At 42.1% G+C, this 19,705-nt stretch overlaps 1 protein-coding gene across 2 annotated transcripts; it reads left to right on the top strand.

The window, feature by feature from the left end:
- Positions 1-12,918: 12,918 nt before the first annotated feature.
- LOC140581312 (uncharacterized) lies at positions 12,919-18,116 on the top strand. 2 transcript variants are annotated; one of them, XM_072703574.1, is made up of 3 exons: positions 12,919-13,245; positions 13,328-13,393; positions 13,491-18,116. In XM_072703574.1, the coding sequence occupies exon 3, from the start codon at positions 13,546-13,548 to the stop codon at positions 17,710-17,712; it is 4,167 nt and encodes a 1,388-aa protein (XP_072559675.1). In that variant the 5' UTR covers positions 12,919-13,245; positions 13,328-13,393; positions 13,491-13,545; the 3' UTR covers positions 17,713-18,116. The 2 variants fall into 2 exon arrangements, with proteins under 2 accessions (XP_072559675.1, XP_072559676.1); XM_072703575.1 differs by having other exon boundaries at positions 13,465-18,116.
- Positions 18,117-19,705: the final 1,589 nt, after the last annotated feature.

Raw genomic sequence — 19,705 nt, 5'->3', positions numbered from 1 at the left:
ATTTCGCACAATGAGCCCTTGTTGGGTTTGGGGCAGCAAAATATGTCTCTTTGGCATTATCTTACTGTTGTGAAAAGGCGTGACCCGCTAGGTCCTGCTGAAAGTGACAAAAAGAGCACGGCCCATTGAATTCATGGCCATTTACACTCACACTGCCATAACATCCTCACAGGAGTGTATGCTTCAAACAGCTACGCAACCATGCAAAACAAAAAAAAAATGCGATCCCACAAAAAAAAATAAAGCAGGGCGTTTTTCTTCCCAGCTTTGATAGCGCTGCAGCGAAACCGGGACGAATATTCAGATGTAAATATTAAACAAGGCAGCGGCAAGTCATATGCAAAGAGCTTTTGTTCCAGGGCACTGGGAAGTCAGTCACCCTGAAACAATGGGTCAAATTAGCATGCACCAGCCCCGGGGTGCGAGTCCAACACGCAGTGACTAATGCCCCACTCCCGCTGTGGGGTCACTGTGGAGGAACTTTCTTAGGGGCTGGAGATGCATCACAGCCCAGGCACCGTTCATGCAAAACAGGCCCTTTTTAAGTCCAAGGAGCCCCCCGCCAAATGGAAGCCCCACTGTCACCAAACTCTTGCCCTCACCCCCCACCTCTGCAAAAAAAAAAAAAGATGGGGGTGGAGGACATGATTAATTTCGGAAATACCTGGCATGAGAAAGAAGCCTGATTCTCGGGAGGACTGACTGATGGTGACGGCAGATAATTACCCACAAGCCCCCAAACTTTAGCTGAGGGGCGCCCCCCCCCCCCCCCCCAGTAGGGTTATTGCCCTCTTATTCCGGCAGCCTGGAAGGAGCCATTCGCTTCTACTTCAGCAGATAATGGATGATTATCTAAGCTAATGGCTTTCTGTCTGTCATGTGTGAAGAGTGGCGTGCATTGCAGATACCTTCGAGATGACCACTGCCTTCATTACCTTTGTCCTAAGTGTGCTTTGTTAAATTGCTAATACTTTATAAGTAACATTTTACTTGATGGGGCACAAATACTTAGTAATAACTCAGTTACTACTGCACTACAAATTATGAAAAAATCATGAACAAATTTAGTTGTTACTTGAGATAAAAGATGCATCACGATTCATTAATGATGAATTAACTTGAGATCGCTATGTAACTAAGACTTAGTTTATGGTTAATTAATATATACGTAATAGTGTAATACTATATTACTTGCCCCATCAAGCAAAGTGTTACCATTTTATATAATCTGTATCATATTTATTGTTGTATTCCAGAGTTTGGATTAATAACAATATTATAAACATTACTTGGATGAATTAATATACTAATAATATATTACTATGAATTAATAGCAGAGTAAAATATGCATAGAAAGCTATTATATATATATATATATATATATATATATATATATATATATATATATATACAGTATAAAATCTAATTATTCAGAGAACTGTATCACTGCATGCTTTTTTGCTTTGAAAAGAATGTAAAAAAATATATCAAAAAAGCTTTTTGTTTGTCTTTTGAAAGCCCTTTCTTGCATAATTGAGTATTCATGAAGAGATTCTTTATTATTTGAGGCCAGGTCCAAGTATTACCATCCGGTCAAAAGGGATCCTGCTATCCCTCTTCAATGGACGGATGGAATCTGATTTCACTATCATGCACAAACACCCACAAGCCGGCAGAGCCTGCCCCCACACAGACAGCCAATTACAGCCTGCATAAACAATGATGACAAGTTAAGATTAATGAAAGCCTCTCGACGATGACAGAACACTTTAATTGTCAGGAATAACGACGGCTGGCCCTCTCTGCTATATTTATAAGCTTCCGGTGGCTTAAAACTTGGCTAATTGGTTATGACTAATACGAGAGTGGAAAGGGGAGGGGCACAGCCTTACGGCATAGACAGGCGTATACGGGGGAGGGGCCACAGGGGCACTGGCCACAGCTGGATTCTGATTGGCCCCTGCAGATTCCCTTCCCCTGTCACTCACAGATTCAAAACATATCATTGGCTGGTGATGTAGTTGGCCCCGCAATATGATTGGTGGGCATAGGAGGGGGATCAGCAGGGATGGAGGGGAGATAAAGGACAGGTGAGGCAGGATCCCAGACAGAAGCTGATTCGGCTATGCTGAATTCAAATGGTGTGATAGGAGCACAGCGTTAATGCAACAGCTACTGCAGCCCTTGTCATGCAGCTGAATAAAGAATGACTGGGAAAATGCGACACTCACTCGGAATCCATGCAAAGCCATGGAGACCTGATATTGGAGATGATTGGCTGAGTGAAACAGTCAAGGCCCTGTGGGGGGAGGTGGGGGGGGGGGGGTCGAAACTCAGGCTCCATGCCAGCCAGAACATGCTTGTATTACTCTGCATTATTACCCTCACACACTGCAGTGTTTCATTAAGCTTATCAGATGCAGCCAGCATGTGGAGACAGTAATCTAAAAGTCATTCAGTAAACACTGCACTCCTAAGCAGAACATGAAATTTAAATATATTTAACAATTACATATATATTTAGCAATTAAATATATATAAAAAATTAACATCAGTCCACAGTGAATTTTCTGAAATTTGTAGATTGGAATCGGAATAGTTTATTTTATTGCATAATTGTTTATTTATTGAAAAATCCTATAATATATAAGAAATTTACTTTGGGGTGTTGTGCAAAACACTTACTGACAATCAAGACGATTATTATAATAAAATTATGTACAATAAATGAAGCGATATGCCTGCCGTAGATAATGCGCATAGTGCAATAAATTGCTCTGACATAAACGAAAAAATAAAACCGCATTATAGTGCATGAATATGTTAATGGAAGTGCAATATGTTCGCACAGGAGCTGGGATCTGCTGATGCATTGAAATCTTAATCTATGATGCAGGGAGATTTAATGCTGAGCTGCCAAGCAGACGTGATGCTCCTTATTCCCTGCTTTCCTGAGGCCCGGCCGCCATGCGAAAGAGGCCACCCTGATAGGCCTGGGGTCATGACCTGGAGATCCCTCGCATGGAGCAGCCCCAGCCAAATGAAATCACGCTAGGCGGAAACGCCGTCAGCCATCTAATACGCATGCCGATCGCTTCCGCTTCATACTGGCTCAGAGCTGCAGCTGTCGATGCAGAGCAGTACGTCCGTGCGGGGAAATTCAGAACGCTGGAACAGAATGTGACATAAATCTGTCATTCTGGGAGATAAATGACACATTGGAGGGGGAGGGGGGTTAAGGGGGGGGGGGGGTTCAAGGAGTTCGCTACTGTAATGCAGAGAAATACCTCGTAATGTTTCCATAACAACTGGCCTGGAGATTTGGGATCCTTCACTAGCAGGAGTGTAGAGGTTTGTCAGGAATGAGTTCTTGATATTCTCCTGAATGCTGCTTCCTGTTATGATGACGGAAATATTTTGGACCTGATCTACTCTTGTCTTGGCCGGATAAATAAATAATCTCAGATCTGGTCGGGGGGGGCGGGGGCCATATAATGATATAGAATACCAAGCATGTTTCAGAGAATGCGTAATGAACTCGCACATGCGATTGCAAGAGTTCGAGGAATGGTTTTCTGTGAAAAGCCCAGGGAACAACAAGCCTGAAATTAAGCAACTGCTCAAGCAGGGAGGAATCAGGGAGGAATCACCTCAGACACCTTAAATTCCAATTTTTCATGTCTCATTCTTCTGTTACTTTAAAATGATGTTAACATTAAGGTTATTTCTAGAATGTCTCATGAACTATTAGAAAAAAGACTAGCAGCAGTAAAGTGAAACCAGGAATTGTTTTTTTTTTGTGGGGGGGGGGGGGGGCGCTGGAAAACACTGTGCACATAGTTAACAAACTATGGAGGCAAAAAACCAACACTCATTTGTGTGACATCGAATTCCACTTTTCCAACTCACACTCCCAGACTTCTGTCATCCATTCTGTCATTGCAGATTTTGTTTTCTAGGTTATAATGATTTATTGTAAATTTAGCTGCCCTTGGCAATACTTGTTCTTCGTGTTCACATAACCAGACGTGATGAACTGTTCCAACCTGGTTGGTTCAAATGGTAACGATGCTCTTATTTGGACAATTTCGGAGGAGTGTGACTTGGTGCAATGCTGACCAGTCCATCTGGTTTCATAATATTTCCAAAGTGGAGCTGGGATATTTGGTGGTACACAGTGCTCAAATGCCCGTAAAAACAGGAAAATAACGGAAGACTTCTCCTGGAGAACTGGATAAGGGTCATGCCCAAATAGCGAAGTTGTTTTAATACGTGTACTGAAAAAAAATGTAATAACAATACTAATTGTGAAATCAGTCAAGACTGGTTTTGTACGGAAAATTGTGTTGAGACCATATTAACACAATATGTGATGGAAGCAGGGATTTTACCCGCAAAATTATAATATGAGGAATCAAGTTTAGGTGAATATTGTCATCAATTTTGAAACATACAAGTTAGTATATGTCCTGGAAAAAGCCACAAAGTCTATGAATGAATCCTGAAATAAAGTGGACAAGTTTTTACTTATGCTGAAATGAACTGAGAAAAACTGTTTTTGTGAATTAATGCCATGTTGCGTCTCAGCTGCTTTGCAGAACGCAGTGGTCTTTCTTCAGTCTCACTGAACAGATTGAACCTAGTCACATGCAGTACTGTGAACCGAAAAATCGGCGATGTGCCTCTTGTCTTCCTGATGTAAGAGAGGGGCCTGCGTCCTGTATCCAGGGCCCAGCCTTAATCTTGCTAACTTGTTCTGACATGTTTTTGTTCTTGCTTGTTCAACTTGCCTTACAGCCTGTTTGGGTTTGCTTCTTCAGTGACTTGAACATCCTCTTACCAATATCAAGGTAGAAGGGGAAAAAAAGAATAAACCTTGTTCAAAGGAGAAAGGGTGATGACTGCATATGCAAATAGAAGAAGAGGAGATGATTACATCATATACAGTGGGGGAAGAGGGAGTGATGACATCATATACATAGAGAGAAGAGGAAGTGATGATATATTCAATGGAGAAGAGGGAGTGATGACATCATATGGAAAGTGGGAAATTAAGTGATGACATCATATGCAATGGAGGAAGAGGGAGTGAAGGCATCATATACAGTGGAGGAAGAGGAAGTGATGACATCTCATACAATAGAAGATGAGGGACTGATAACATATATATAAAGGGGAAAAGGGAGTGATGACCCCTTATGCAATGCAGAAAAAGGTGACTCCATGTACGTCAGTATTTAAAGTATAGTATATTACATATGCTAATCAGCAATAACATTAAAACCACTGACAGATGAAGTGAATAACATTGAGTAACTCATTATATTAACATCTGTCAAGGGTGTCATTATATATTAGGCAAGTGAACAGTCAGTTCTTGAATTTGATGTGTTGGAAACAAGAAAAATGGGCACGTGTAAGGATCTGAGTGACAAGGGACAAATTGTAATGGCTAGACGATTGGGTCAGAGCATCTCCAAAACGGCAGGTCTTGTGGGATGTTAGCAGTATGCAGTGGTCAGTATCTAACAAAAATGGTCCAAGGAAGGCCAACTGGTGAACTAGTGATGGGGTCATGGATGCCCCACATGGGGAGTGATGACTAGCCTGTTGGTCCTGATGGCACAGGAGAGCTACTGTATCACAAATTGCTCAAAAAGTTTATAGAAAGGTGTCAGAACACACCGTGCATTGCCGCTTGCTGTGTATGTGGCTATATAGTCACAGACCAATCAGAGTGCCCATACTGACCCCTGTCAACTGCCGAAAGTGCCTACAATAAGCATGTGGGCGTCAGAACTGAATCATAGAATGATGCAAGAAGGTGGCCTGGTCTGATGCGTTACATTTTCTGTTACATCATGTGAATGGTCATGCGTATGTGTGTCGTTTACCTGGGGAAGAGATGGCACCAGGATGCACTATGGGAAGAAGGCAAGCCAGCAGAGGCAGTGTGATGCTCTGGCCAATGTTCTGCTGGGAAACTTTGGGTCTTGGCATTCATGTGGATGTTACTTTGACACTTACCACCCAGTGAAACATTGTTGCAGACCAAGTACAGTACACCCCTTCATGGCAACGGTATTCCCCAATGCAGTGGCCTCTTTCTGCAGGAACATGCACTGTGCCACACTGCAGAAATTGTACAGGAATGGTTTCAGGAACATGAAAAACAGTTAAAGGTGTTGACTTGTTCCTTCAGTCATTCACAAAGGTTTACAGATATAGTAACAAATATAGTCACTGCTTGAGATATGTGCACATGACATCAGTATGTAACTAAGACTTAGTGTTTAACTAATACATAAGTAATAGCATAATACTATATTATTTGCGCTCTTTAAATTAAAATATAACTACAAATTATTATTGTGAGTATGAGAAAATAGAATTAGCTTTAATAAATATGTGAACTTTGCATATAAAACCTTAAAAAAATGAAGTGTCGGAAATTAGAGCCTTTATTTTGGTTCCATTTGAGATAATGCAGCTGAAGTCCACAAACAGCTGGTAATAAGCGGACTGTTGGCTATATCTCCTTATTATTTCTTGGTGTTTGCTGAAATGTAATATTATGCCACATCTACACACACTGTACATCGACAGGAGTTTTACAGCTTCCTGTCATGGCGATTTGTAGATATCCTGCTCTTCAGTTGTCTAGTAGTCTTACCCAATGTATGATCGTCCACATGGGCTTTTTATCATGTAAATCGACATTGGACATGGTGCCCGTAATTATGCCTATAATCTTAAAAGTCCAATGGATGACTAATCGTATTACGTTTAATTGTTAAGTTGAAATGAGCACCATGTCCACATTAGTAAGTGCCGTCTGGGAAAGTGACGCCCCCCCAGTTAGAGGTCCACTTATGGTAAATGACAGATTTGTGATTTTTCATTTTACAGGCACAACTTTAATGTATTTAATTTCCCAGGCTGGGGTCCATGTTGATAATATAATGTTTTTTTCATTATAATCTTTTCAAATACTGGACCATAAGAAAGTGCAGCAACTCCTGAAAGCGCTGAAGTATGTGCTCAGTGCACTGTGCCTTACTTACTAAGACATTCTATTTGTGTTTTAAACTTAAAACCCGTCCGGACCCGTCTTTAATCCATTAATCGCCCCTTTGAAGTATTTCGGAACCAAAGGAGGAAAAACCTAGAGAAGAGTAGGGTACATAGATTATCTTTTTCTTAGAAGGGAGTGTTCTTTTTTTGGATTTGCGTACTCTCTTCGAGTTTGAATGAAGACTTTGATATCAAACGATTCCTTTGAAATGGGTGAATGTTTTTTTTTAGTGTAACAACTTTGGTCTGTATGGCATAATATAGGCCTAGTTGAGTTGTAATTTACATTTTTAACACCAATTCTGAATAGGAATGCTACCCATAAGTAACTATATACCATGTATATGGCATTTATTATTACACAGGTATTAGAGTATAGTGTTATGGAATGCTATATGTCAACACAAAACTATCTCACCAATCCCCTGTAATACTGCATTTTCTCCATATCAGCATTTATTTTCATTGCTGTGTTTTTTGTGTAGTTTATTCTTTGTGTTTAGCTTGTAAATGTAGCTGAGCACTTTGCATGCTCCATAAATGTCCAGGCAGGTAGTCCTGGAACTTCATCAGCCCCATGTCCTCATCTCCTTGGCCGCTTAAAGCTAATGTGAGGAAACTCTTCAGCTATCACTGGAACTATAAAGTGTTCCCTGCAGTTACTCTCTTACACTTATATGGTATTGATGTGCTTGTTTGCTGCATCACACCCTATGACAACAGAACATAAAGCTGCCCAATAGGGACAAAATACTTGGTTGGGTTTGGTCACATGTGGCTCTTTTCAGGACAATTTAAAGCACAGATAGGACATTTAGGAAGTACGTCAACATCAACCCTGTCACCAGCTGCTGGAACCTCTATTACTGCTGGTAAGATATGAGAGAAGCAAGATCCTTACAGCTACATTTGGTGAAAACAGATTCACCCCAGAAGATGTAAGTAGTAAAACCAAACTCTCTTTGGAAACATAATGCCTGCACTTATTAAATCATTAGTAATAACATTAAAAACAATACATTTGGTGAGAATCTGGGCTTTTCAATAACGAAAGCAAATGAAATACATGCACAGTGAGAAGTTTTGCTTTTACTTGTAGAAATAAAGAAAAAAATAGTACTTTGGCAGCCATTGAGAAAGCAGAGCAAAATAAGTTTGCTTCTTTTGTTTCTTCTTAACAAGACATCTTGTGAGGCTTTTACGGCTGGCTCACATTTATAACTGGGGTCATTATAAAACCCAGGCAACGGGCAGTACTTAAACTGGATCTCCTGGATACTTAAACTGGATCTCCTGGATAAAACCAATATCAGATAAGAGAATTTTTACAACCCTCTGAAAAAACCCTGTCTGCTGAAATGTTGGCAGATCATTCGATATGAATTATGCTCGGCACTGCAGTCTATAGTTTCACGATTTCAAATGAAAACACTTAATTAGGGATGAATGAAAATACTGCCGTCAGAGGCCCGGTTTCGGGGGTGGGATTGGACGTCCAACAGAGGATGAATATATTCAGTGAGCAGATTAAAGTTACCCTGAGGAGCTTGGTTACCAGGCAGGGAAACGCGAAGCCAGTGGGCAGACAGTTACTCTTGTTAATAATACGATTCTTGTCATTTAAATGAGGAGACAGAAGCCGGAATCTTTCTTTGCAGACCAAGTGCTGACTTGTCTCGCCGCTGCACCGTGACACTGGGCAGCCGGTAAGGAGGAACAAAAATGTCCAAAACCAAACCAGTTGCATTTCGCTAATTCTTTATTTTTCACATATGCATGAATAATTCTACACTGCCACTCAAATCATTCACAAAACCAAGTCTCATCACACAGACCTTCATATCCATCTTATATTACATGTTTCCAGGCAGGAGAATTATTAGAACAAGTGGAGTTTCTCAAATACCTACGAACGGGATTATATTCGTACAATAAAATGAGAAAACAGGGAAAAAGTGATGAAACCAACAACAGTTAAATGCATTTAGACCTTCATAAAAATGGGTGACCCTGCAAAGTCAAAGAAATGTTACCAAGACCATCATTATTATTTATCATTTGTTATTGAACATGTGCAACATCTTTTATATGACCTCCTATAAAATTAGAGGACAACATTATTACAGGAAGCCATCGATGGTATTACAGTATTAAGGAAGATATGTTACACCTATATAACCTAATGCAGTAAAAATCCTTTATTGAAACGTGTAAAATGTATACTCCATGCTGTACTGTACTAGAGGATCAAAAACATCACAGAAATAGCCTTTCTACTTGAATAAGCTGCCATTCATCCACATTATAAGTGATTTTATGATTCTACAAATCATTAAAGGAATGACATATGTTTGATATCACATCCTTCCATCTGTCATTTTTAAAAGCTTTTATAACACTGTTTTGAGAGACACTATTGTGTCAAATCCATCCATCTCTCCCTCAACCTTTTCTGGTTAGCGTTGCAGTGGGATGTGGAGCCGATCCTAGGCTGTACATTCTCACACAGTGCAGGCTGTCCAGAGACGCCACTTAGACTGCTCACTTGCCTTCAGACCATGGAAGGGAGCTCCTGCAACATGCCCACAAAGTAGAGGTGCGATTCAAACCCATAAGCTAGAGGTATGAAGCTGTAATTATACCCATAGATCTGTTGTGGCACATTTTAGCAAGGTGAGCAATGGAAAAAAAATGTATAACACTTTACTTAAAGCTGTCATCTATAATGCATTATAGATACCTTCATAATGCATTATAATGGTCTGTTTAAGAATTAATAAAGCATTACAGCATCTGTTATTGACAGTCATTATAGTGTTGATTATAATACTTCATAAGCTCTAGTGAAGCTCTAATCTATAATGCACCGTAGATGCCTTCATAATGCATTATAACAATCGGTATAAGAAGTAAAGATGTTTTGTACTGCATTATGAAGGTATTTATAGTGCATTATAGATGAGAGCTTCATAATGCATTCATAATGCATGATAAACATATCTAAAATGTAAACTTTTTAAACCATATTTATACTCATGCTTATAATGCCTTATGAACGCATCATAATGTGTAATGAATGTGTTCATTGATTCTTATAGACATGGCATTCATAGAATGTCCTACCAAAATTTGCATGTAGTGCAGTGTGAAAAGTGACATTTTTACATAAAATCAGTTGCACATGCTGTGTTATTTAGTATTACATTAATGCAACATGTTAACACATGAAACATGTACTAACTCTGTACTAACTAATCAGTCACTAGGTTCACTTGAGAAACATGTAGTTTCAAAAGATATATAGTTTTCTGTCTTTTTTGGTGTGTGAGTCCAGAATATTTCATAGGTAGCTTAAAGGTTTATGATCACCAAAAAAAATCACAAGAAAGTTTAATATAAAATATGGCATTAATTATTTGCTACATTGTACTAATTTGTCAACACATTAAGAATCTTTAAATGATTGCCCTTGTGGAAAGCGAAAACAAATAACTACAAATTTGTGTTTATTCACCTTTTATATCAAAATGAATATAAAACTATATGGGCAAAGGGTAAATGACAGTTGATGAGGTGGATGTATTTCATTTGAGGTGGATGTATTTCGTCTGAGCCATCGCCTCAAAGAAACACAACACATCTACCTCATACCTGAGAGTGGACTTGCACACATTCCGTTTGTTTTTTTGTTCAAAGGAGAAAAGTTTGTGAAAGAGCTTTAGTATTACAGGGTGAAAGCAAGGAAAAGTGTGAACCTCAGTGTTACTGCAGAAGTTTAGTGTGATTTTATTGACTTGCCCATTCAGTGATCCACTTCATTTCAATAAAAGGTGCATTGTCATAAGCTATGTAGCATTTATAAATGTTTATGTTGCAACTGAAGGTGTGGTTTTCTCTTAGAAAAGAGTTTCAAAAATCTTTTGAACTGTCATGCATCGTGAAATGCGTTCCTTTGTCCTCACATCAACATTTACTTTATGTCTCGGTTGAAAATTGAATAAGCAAAGGGGAGATTTGCACACGCACAAACCCACACACACACTGGCAAATACGTAGAATAACAGGAATCTGATATTAAGCTTCAGAAACATGATACGGACACTGAATCTGTATAGTAGATGGGAGCTGAGGCAGGTCTGAAAATGCTTAACTTACACCTTTCTTCTGTACTGAAATGTCACATGTGCCAATTTTTACTGGAACTTTCCCCTGCAGAAACCCAAGCTGGGAATAAAGGCGCTTATGCAAAGGATTACAGGCAGAGCTCTTGTAATCATTGGCTTCATTCATTCTCTTAACTCCTGGTTAAGCAAACTTCCAGCAAAAAAAAAAGAAAAAAAAAGCAACGAATTCTGTCAACGTGACAGGAATGGTAACAAGGGCACAGTATTTTAGCTGGCAAATCTTTTACATGATGCCTTCAACTGGGTACAATGGTCTCGTGTAAACTCAGCGGCCATTTGCGGTTCATTGTCTCTGCCGCACTTTAATTTCTAGTGGGTCCTGGCGTTGATACAAGCCGGCTTTTTTTTTTTGTGCGCTTGAAGAGGAAGAGGAAGTTTGAGCAGGGTGAAAGACAGAGTCACAGAAGAGTCACATTGTAGTCACCTCTCAGGCCCTCAACTTTCTCTCCATTAGTCTGAAGTGCTGTTGTCATTTCCTCGAGAGGAGTGAAGTAGAGAGAAAAGAATGAGTCCAGGTCATTAAGCTTTTATTTAGAAAGGGCCCTAAATTGACCATTTTGTCATAGTGTATGGTTTAAACTGGCTATAGTATTCCATAGTACGTTTGTAACCACAGCAATAATTTGTGAGCAGTAACTTAATCTGGCCAGGAGGGGTGAGTACTGAGGACATTCCTACCCACAAGCACACACACCAAAATGAGCACAATAATCCAGATGTAACAGATCTCGCATCTTTTCAGGAGGATCTGGCAACTTTTTGCCACACACAAAAAGCTGTGAAACTTATATCCTGGATGAGTTCGGGCAACGTTCAGCTCTAGTAGAGAGATGGAGAATGCCGCTTTTGTCAAAATGACAGGTTGGGTCAAAGGTCACAAAGGTCAAATAAATCAAAAAGTGACAGGCGGTGGGTGCAAGCCGGGTGACGTCATGAGGTAGTGGGAGGGGGGGCTTTTTTTTTTGGCTGTGAGCCAGTTGAGCGTTGGGATAGGGGTTTATTTGTATATAGTTTATTTATTTATTATAATTTAATTATTTATTATTATTTAATTATTTATTATAATGTAATTATTATTATTTTAATTTGAGTAGAGTGCTTATGAGTGTGTTGTTTTGTCTGCATCCACCGGGGTGCCGAGCAGGGGGGACTGAGCAGGGGGGTTGTTGCGTTAAGGTCTCAAACACTGGGTCTGAGTGGGGGTGGGTTACCTGATGGAGTGTGAGCGTACGCTGTACCACCGTGGTAAGGTCCGTGGCTTTGGAGAATCTGTAGAAAAGGGCTCTGAGAGAGCGATGCTGTGTCTGTTGCGGTACCGTGGTAAGGTCCCGTGGCTTTGGATAATCCGCAAAGGACTCGGAGAGAGCGATGCCGGAGAGCTGAGAGTTGTGCTGCGCGAGACTGAAAGAAATCCTGTGAGAATGACCAAGTTGGAGCTAAGAATGAGAGGAGGAGCTGGGTCTGACGTCCAGTAAAAAACGCTTAGCAGTAGTTTGACCGTCTGTGTGTGTGTGTGTGTGTGTGTGTGAAAGCCGACACCCCCCTGCAGCAGTAGCAGTTTGGCCTTGTGTTTTTCCTCATGCAACCTATGTACATCCCGATAGGTCAAATCCCGGTCAAACTGTAATTTGGGGCACAGATCAAGTTTGACACTTTGTATTTCAGTAAATTTTGTTAAAGTTTTGTCTTTTCCCCCCGACTCCCCGCCAGACATCAAGTTTGACATTTTGTATTTCAGTAAATTTTGTCTTTTCCCCCCGACTCCCCCCATACCGTCTACGCAGTTAAAACGTACATCGAAATAGACAACAGATAAAACTTGACAGGACGTATATTTCACCTTAAAGAATCCTAAAAAGTAACCAACCACAGAAATTTTTAGTATGCGGGTTTCACTCCTTTGGTAAAGAGACACAAGTACCCCACACCCAGTATCATCAAGGCCTTGCCCTACTGGAAAGAGAAAACTACTCGGGACCTGCATAGAGTGAGTATATTATTTCTTTTATGCGTGTTTTATGATAAACACCATACAATAAAATAACTTAAAATAATTATTTTATTTTTAGAGATTCAGCTATTTTGGGTTTGTTTTTTTCTCTACGGGAGACGCTGCGGATAGAAAACTCCATATAGTGAGTATATTATTTCTTTTATACGTGTGATAAAAACGCTATTCATTAAAAATAACTTATTCTAATAATAGGTATTCTCTATTATTTTATGTACAAGAGAGACGGTGCGGACCGGTCAAGAGAAAATCTACGCAAGACCTGAATCATCAGATATGGACGGAGCAACACCCCCTCCTCTACCCGAAGCGCTATTAAATGAAATGGACAACATCAACAACGGTAATAATGATGAAAATGATGCGGTTTATCAACACGACTCGCCAGCACCACCACCAGCGCCTATACCCGAAGCGTTATTAAATGAAATAGACATCATCAACAACGCTAATAATGATGAAAATGATGCGGTTTATCAACACGACTCGCCACCCGCAGCGTCTGGTGAAGCGACGGCCCAAGAGCCCTGTTTCCTACCGTCCTTAGAGACATTAATAAGCATGTTAAATGAAAGGGGCTCTGAAGCAGAAGCGGTGCTGCCCGACGACGAGGTCGCGTGGTCCCCCGCGGATTCTGAATTGTGGGAAGTCTTGTCAGACGTAGAATTTCTTCTCGATGCCGAGGAGATTGAAAATGACTTGGGACTGGGGCAATTTGAAAATGTTGAACAGGACGGTGGCGGTGGTGACTTGGATCACCAGCCTGACGGGGTCGTGCATCGCCGCAGATTCAATAATGTACAGATTAGGCGGATTCTAAATATTCCGCGACCTAGAAACGAAGGCAATTTCCGCGAGTACTATGAAAATGTAATCGAGGGGTTTCAAAATATTGTGAATGAGGCGATACCTTACGCCGCATGGGGAGCTTATATACAGGTCACCCTGCGCGGTGACTTTTTAAATGACGAGTTGTCGCAAATTGTACGGTATGGGGAAGGGGAGCTGACAAATTTCCAACAATTGTTGGATCGCTTGGTTCAGTCTAATCAAGAGATTTTAAACGATTCCAACCTAGAAGTAATAGTAGACGTAATAAATATCCCACGCGGTGGCGGAAACAAACGTAAACTACAGACCATGTTAGCTTCAGAAATAATTTCTAAAAAAGCCAAACACATGTTTATCATTCAGAACGACAGCAGAGCGTGTTTCGCCATAAATTTGGCTCATCTGCTGCACGAAAACTTCACTGACGCAGAGGCTGAAAAGCTCGGCCTGGAGTTACAGGAGAAAGCGGGTTTCACCCCCGACTACGCAGTCGCTTTGAATGACATTATCAATTTTGAGAAAATCATTGATTGCAAAGCAGTGGTGTATTATCAACAACATTATTCAAACAATCTCCAAATTTACCAGACACCCACACCTACCGACGATAGACGGGTGGTGTATTTCTTTTTACACAAGGAGCATTTTTACGGCATTAAAAGCGCCAAGGGCTTCTTAGGGGCGAGCTACGTTTGCACTAGCTGTTTCAAAGGGTTCGACTCGCCTCATTCTCATCGCTGTAAACATTTTTGCAACGTCTGTCAGACTAATTGTAGAGAAGGTGAAATCACACCGGGGATAGTGTGTGAGCGGTGTAATCTCAGATGCTTAAATAACATGTGCTTCGAGCGTCACCGTACGCCGAGGGTCTGCCCCATTAGGGGGGAGATTGCTAGCCCCTGTGACAAGTTCAAAAAATGCAAAGCTTGCGGGCTCAACTACTACCAAAGTCCCGAGAACCCAAAACCGCACTCGTGTAAAACAGTAAAATGTAATATATGCGACGCTAAGTTGCAGTCAGCAGAATCAGACATATCCACCCCACATCTCTGCTATTTAAATCCAATCGAGAAATCTAACAAAGGGAAAGCGGTCGCCCAAAGCGGCGAGGGCAGTAAAAAGCCCCCCAAATATGTGTTTTTTGACTTTGAAACATCCCAGAGCTCGGGTACCCATATCCCGGTTTACGTGTGCGCCATCTCCGATCAGAATGAGACAATGACCGCCGAGGGGCCAGACTGCGCGCTGCACTTTCTCAGACATTTCAGGACGCCCTACTATACAGGGACGTGTTTCATTAGTCACTATGGAAAGGCGTTTGATAATTACATAATACTGAACGCTATGGTGAAGGAAGGAGTGGAACCGCGTGTGGTGTCACAGGGGAATAAAATCATTCTCATCCTGGACAGCGTGTTTGAGCAAAGGTACATCGACAGTCACTGCTTTCTAAGCATGCCGTTGAGAAAAATCCCCGATGCAATGGGGTGCTCGACTCAGATGCGAAAAGGCTATTTTCCGCATCATTTCACAGACATGGAAAAGTTTAGTTACGTGGGGCCCTACCCTCCTCCCGATCAGTATGGGCCCGAGCAAATGCCCTGCAAAGAACGCGACAAGTTTTATCAATGGTACGACGGTGTAAAGCACCAGACCTTTAATTTTCACAAAGAGATGATCGCTTACTGTAAGAACGACGTGGAGATTCTGAGAGAGGGCTGCTTGCGCTTCCTGCAGGAGTTTGAAACGCTCACGGGATGCGACCCCTTCTCCACGGCGACCATCGCTTCGGCCGCGTTGCTGGTTTACAGGACAAATTTCCTGCCCAGAGATACGATCGCGATCCCGGACGTCTGGGATTACAGGAGGCAATACAAAAGTTATTCCAACGTCTCGATCCAGTGGCTGGAATTCGTGGGCCGCACGCGCGGCATAGAAATTCGACACGCGCTGCGCGGGGGTGAAGTGCGCGTGGGGCGCTTTCACCTAGACGGATACGCTGAGATAGAGGGAGAGAAATGGGCTTTCGAGTTTCTAGGCTGCCAGTTTCACGGCTGTCCTAAGTGCAACAATGAACACGATGTCTGCCCCCTGACCCGCGAGAGCTTCGGTGCCCTGTACGTTAAAACAAGGGAAAAACTCGAGGTGTTGCGCCAAGAGTTTAATATGAACGTAGAATCCATCTGGGAACACGAATGGGCTCACGCTAAAACTCACGACCCACAAGTGCAGAGTTTCCTGTCAGACTTTCAGCCCCCTGACCCCCTTAGGCCGCGAGAAGCGCTGTTTGGGGGTCGGACGTCGGCGATTCGCCTGCGTTACGACGTCACGGGGGAAGAGCGCGTCCACTACGTGGATTTCACGTCGCTGTACCCGTACACTCTGGCTAAATGTGAATTCCCCGTGGGGCACCCGGAAATCATTCATTCAAATTTTAAACCTCTGAATGAATACTTTGGCCTGATCAAAGCCACTGTGAACACCCCGCGCGAGCTGTTTTTCCCCGTCCTACCCAGCAGACTGCCAAATGGGAAACTCGTGTTTACACTGTGCAGGACGTGCGCGATCGACAACAGGCAAGAGGGGAGCTGTGGTCATTCTGACGCAGAGCGTGCGCTGACCGGCGTGTGGGTCTCTGCGGAGCTCAATCAGGCTTTAGACAGGGGCTATACTGTCGTGAAGGTGCACGAAGTGTGGCATTTTCCCCAGACCAGCGGCGACCTGTTTAGAGAATACATTAAAACCTTTCTCAAAGTGAAGCAGCAGGCTTCGGGCTACCCCGACGACGCGACCGATGACGCGGGTCGCAGGGACTACATTGAAAACTATCTCGAGCGCGAGGGGATCCAATTGGAGCCCGATAAGATCGTGTCTAACGGTGGCAAGAGGCAGGTGGCCAAGCTTCTGCTTAACTCTCTGTGGGGTAAACTGGCGCAGAGGAACAACATGCTCCAGACATGTATAGTGTCTGACCCGGGGGAGTTTTTTAATTTTTTATGCTCGGAGCTGTACGAGATTTCCAGCTTCGCGTTTGTCAACGACGAGGTCGCCCTCATCCGCTGGCGATACAGGTCTTCCTACAAAGTGCCGCCGGGAAAGACCAACATATTCATAGCGTGTCAAACTACCGCGTGGGGGCGGCTGACGCTTTACAAAGAACTGGAAAAATTGGGGCGTAGGGTGCTGTATCACGACACAGACAGCATCGTGTACATAAGCAGGCCGGGTGAATATGAGCCGACCTTAGGCAATTACCTGGGGGAGCTCACGTCCGAATTAGCCCCCGACGAATACATTGCTTCGTGGGGTGCGCTGGGACCAAAAAGTTACTGTTACCGACTCAACAACGGGAAAACACAGTTGAAATGTAAGGGTATAACTCTAAATTATGAAGCCTGTCAAAAGGTAAACCTTGACAGTATGATTGGATTGATTGAAAACTACATCGGTGGATGTAGGAATGATCCCCCTATAATGACGCACTACAACAAAATCGAACGCGACATGAAAAGTTTTCGACTGTTTAATAGGCCTCTAGACAAAAAGGTCAGGGTCGTCTACGACAAACGCAGATTGTTGACTAGCGGGGAAACTCTGCCTTTTGGTTACTGAAATGTAAAATGTTCAAAGATGTTTTAAAATGAAAAGCTTTTCCAAAGATGTTCATTTGTTTTAAAATGAAAAATGTTCATAGTATGATGTTTTAAAAGTTTTTCCAAAGATGTTTTTTTAAAATGTTCATAGTAAGATGTTTTAAAAGTTTTTCCAAAGATGTTTTTTTAAAATGTTCATAGTAAGATGTTTTAAAATGAAAAGTTTTTCCAAAGATGTTTTTTAAAATGTATCATGAAAGTAAAATGTTTTAAAATGAAAGTTTTTTAAAATGTATCATGAAAGTAAGATGTTTTTTAAAGTTGTTTTTTTCAAAGATGTTCATTTGTTTTAAAATGTAACTTGTGTACGAAAATGTTTTGTACATTTTATCACAAGATTTTATAAAAACTTTTATACACGCATTTTGGGTTTGTGTGTGTGTGTGTGTGTGTGTATGTGTGTGTGTGTGGAAAGGATTTAAAACAATAGGGTAGTGTTTACCGTTTCATCAGTGTTTTTTTGGAAGATGATGGGTAGCGACGTGAGAGAGGTCGACTTTGATCACCGTTTAGAATTGCCGTTTACGGCGATAATCGCCGGGGCGAGTTCTTCGGGGAAAACCTATTTTACTAAAGAATTGCTGTTAAATCAGAGTCACTGTTTCATAGGGGGACCCGTTAAAAAAATTGTGTGGTGTTACGCTTCCCATCAGCCGCTTTATGATGAATTGCGTGATCGGATCAGCGAAATTGAATTTATACAAGGGCTGCCTAAAAGCTGGGAAGATGAGGAGCGTTTCCCCTCCGGCTCCTTGATAATCATCGATGATTTGATGGACAGCGCGTCCGAAAATAAACTCGTGGCAGAAGCGTTCACGAGATTCAGACATCACCGTCAAATCTCGGTCATATACCTAGTGCAGAACGTATTTCACCAGGGCAAGTACAGTAGGACTATAGGCCTAAATACTACTTATTATTGTCTGTTTAAGAATGTGCGGGACAGAATGCAAATCAAAGTTTTAGCTCAGCAAATGTTTCCTTGGCAGAAAAAGTTTTTTCTAGATGCCTATGAAGAGGCCACTCGACCCGCACACGGGTATTTATTGGTCGATTTAAGAGCCACGTGCCCAGAAGAGTTCCGACTCAGGACCGGTTTATTACCGGGGACGCTTCCCGTCCTCTTTCTACCAGCGAGCCATTGATTGATTGATTTAACATTACGGAGCCATGTCCGAGCATCTCAGGAAACAACTGCCGACCCTTAAAGTTTTACAGAGGATGAGGGGGGTGAAACGTAAAAAGATTCTTTCGGACCCATCTAATAACATAATTTTGGCTCTCTCCGAAATCTGTCTCAATCTTATAAGAGGCCGTATACCTTTATCCGTAGCTCAATTTAACAAGCTTAAGAAGCAGAAAAGGCTGATTAAGCTTTTCGCCTGTAAGAAAAACAGCGTCGCGAGGAAACGCAAGGCCGTGCTTCAGAAAGGAGGATTTTTGTTACCGCTGCTGTCAGTGGCTCTGCCATTCATCACAAGCCTGTTCACCAGTAAGACGGCTAACTAGCTTTTGTGTGTTTGTTTTTTCCACCACCGGCATGAGCGAGGTAAAAAAAATGTTCCTGTTGAGCCCCCAACAACTCCGTATGCTGACCCAGAGGGCGACCCCGCATACCACCACCATCGGGGAATCGGCCCTGGGTGAACTTGAAACCCAGATGCACGGTTTATTAAATCAGCCGGGTATGAACTCGCACGAAAAAGTAAAGAGATACAACCATTTGCTACAGAGGTATCTGAATTTAGTCCGAAAAGAGGAAAATCAGGGGCGAGAAATTATCCTTACCGAGCGGAAAGAAAAAACGGATGAGGAAAAGAGAGATGTGCCGGGGGAGGAGGAGGAGGAGAGACAGCCCGGCGGCGCGACTAGGGACAAATCTGTACAGGAAGTTGTCCAGCAAGTGGCGCCCAGGGCTAGAAAGAACGTGGGGTACATCATGCAGAAACTGC

The sequence above is a fragment of the Paramormyrops kingsleyae genome, chromosome 20 (genome assembly GCF_048594095.1).
Source record: "Paramormyrops kingsleyae isolate MSU_618 chromosome 20, PKINGS_0.4, whole genome shotgun sequence".
Taxonomy (NCBI): Eukaryota; Metazoa; Chordata; class Actinopteri; order Osteoglossiformes; family Mormyridae; genus Paramormyrops; species Paramormyrops kingsleyae.
The sequence above is the reverse complement of the archived record's forward strand: the minus strand, read 5'-3'. Positions and strand labels throughout refer to the sequence as shown.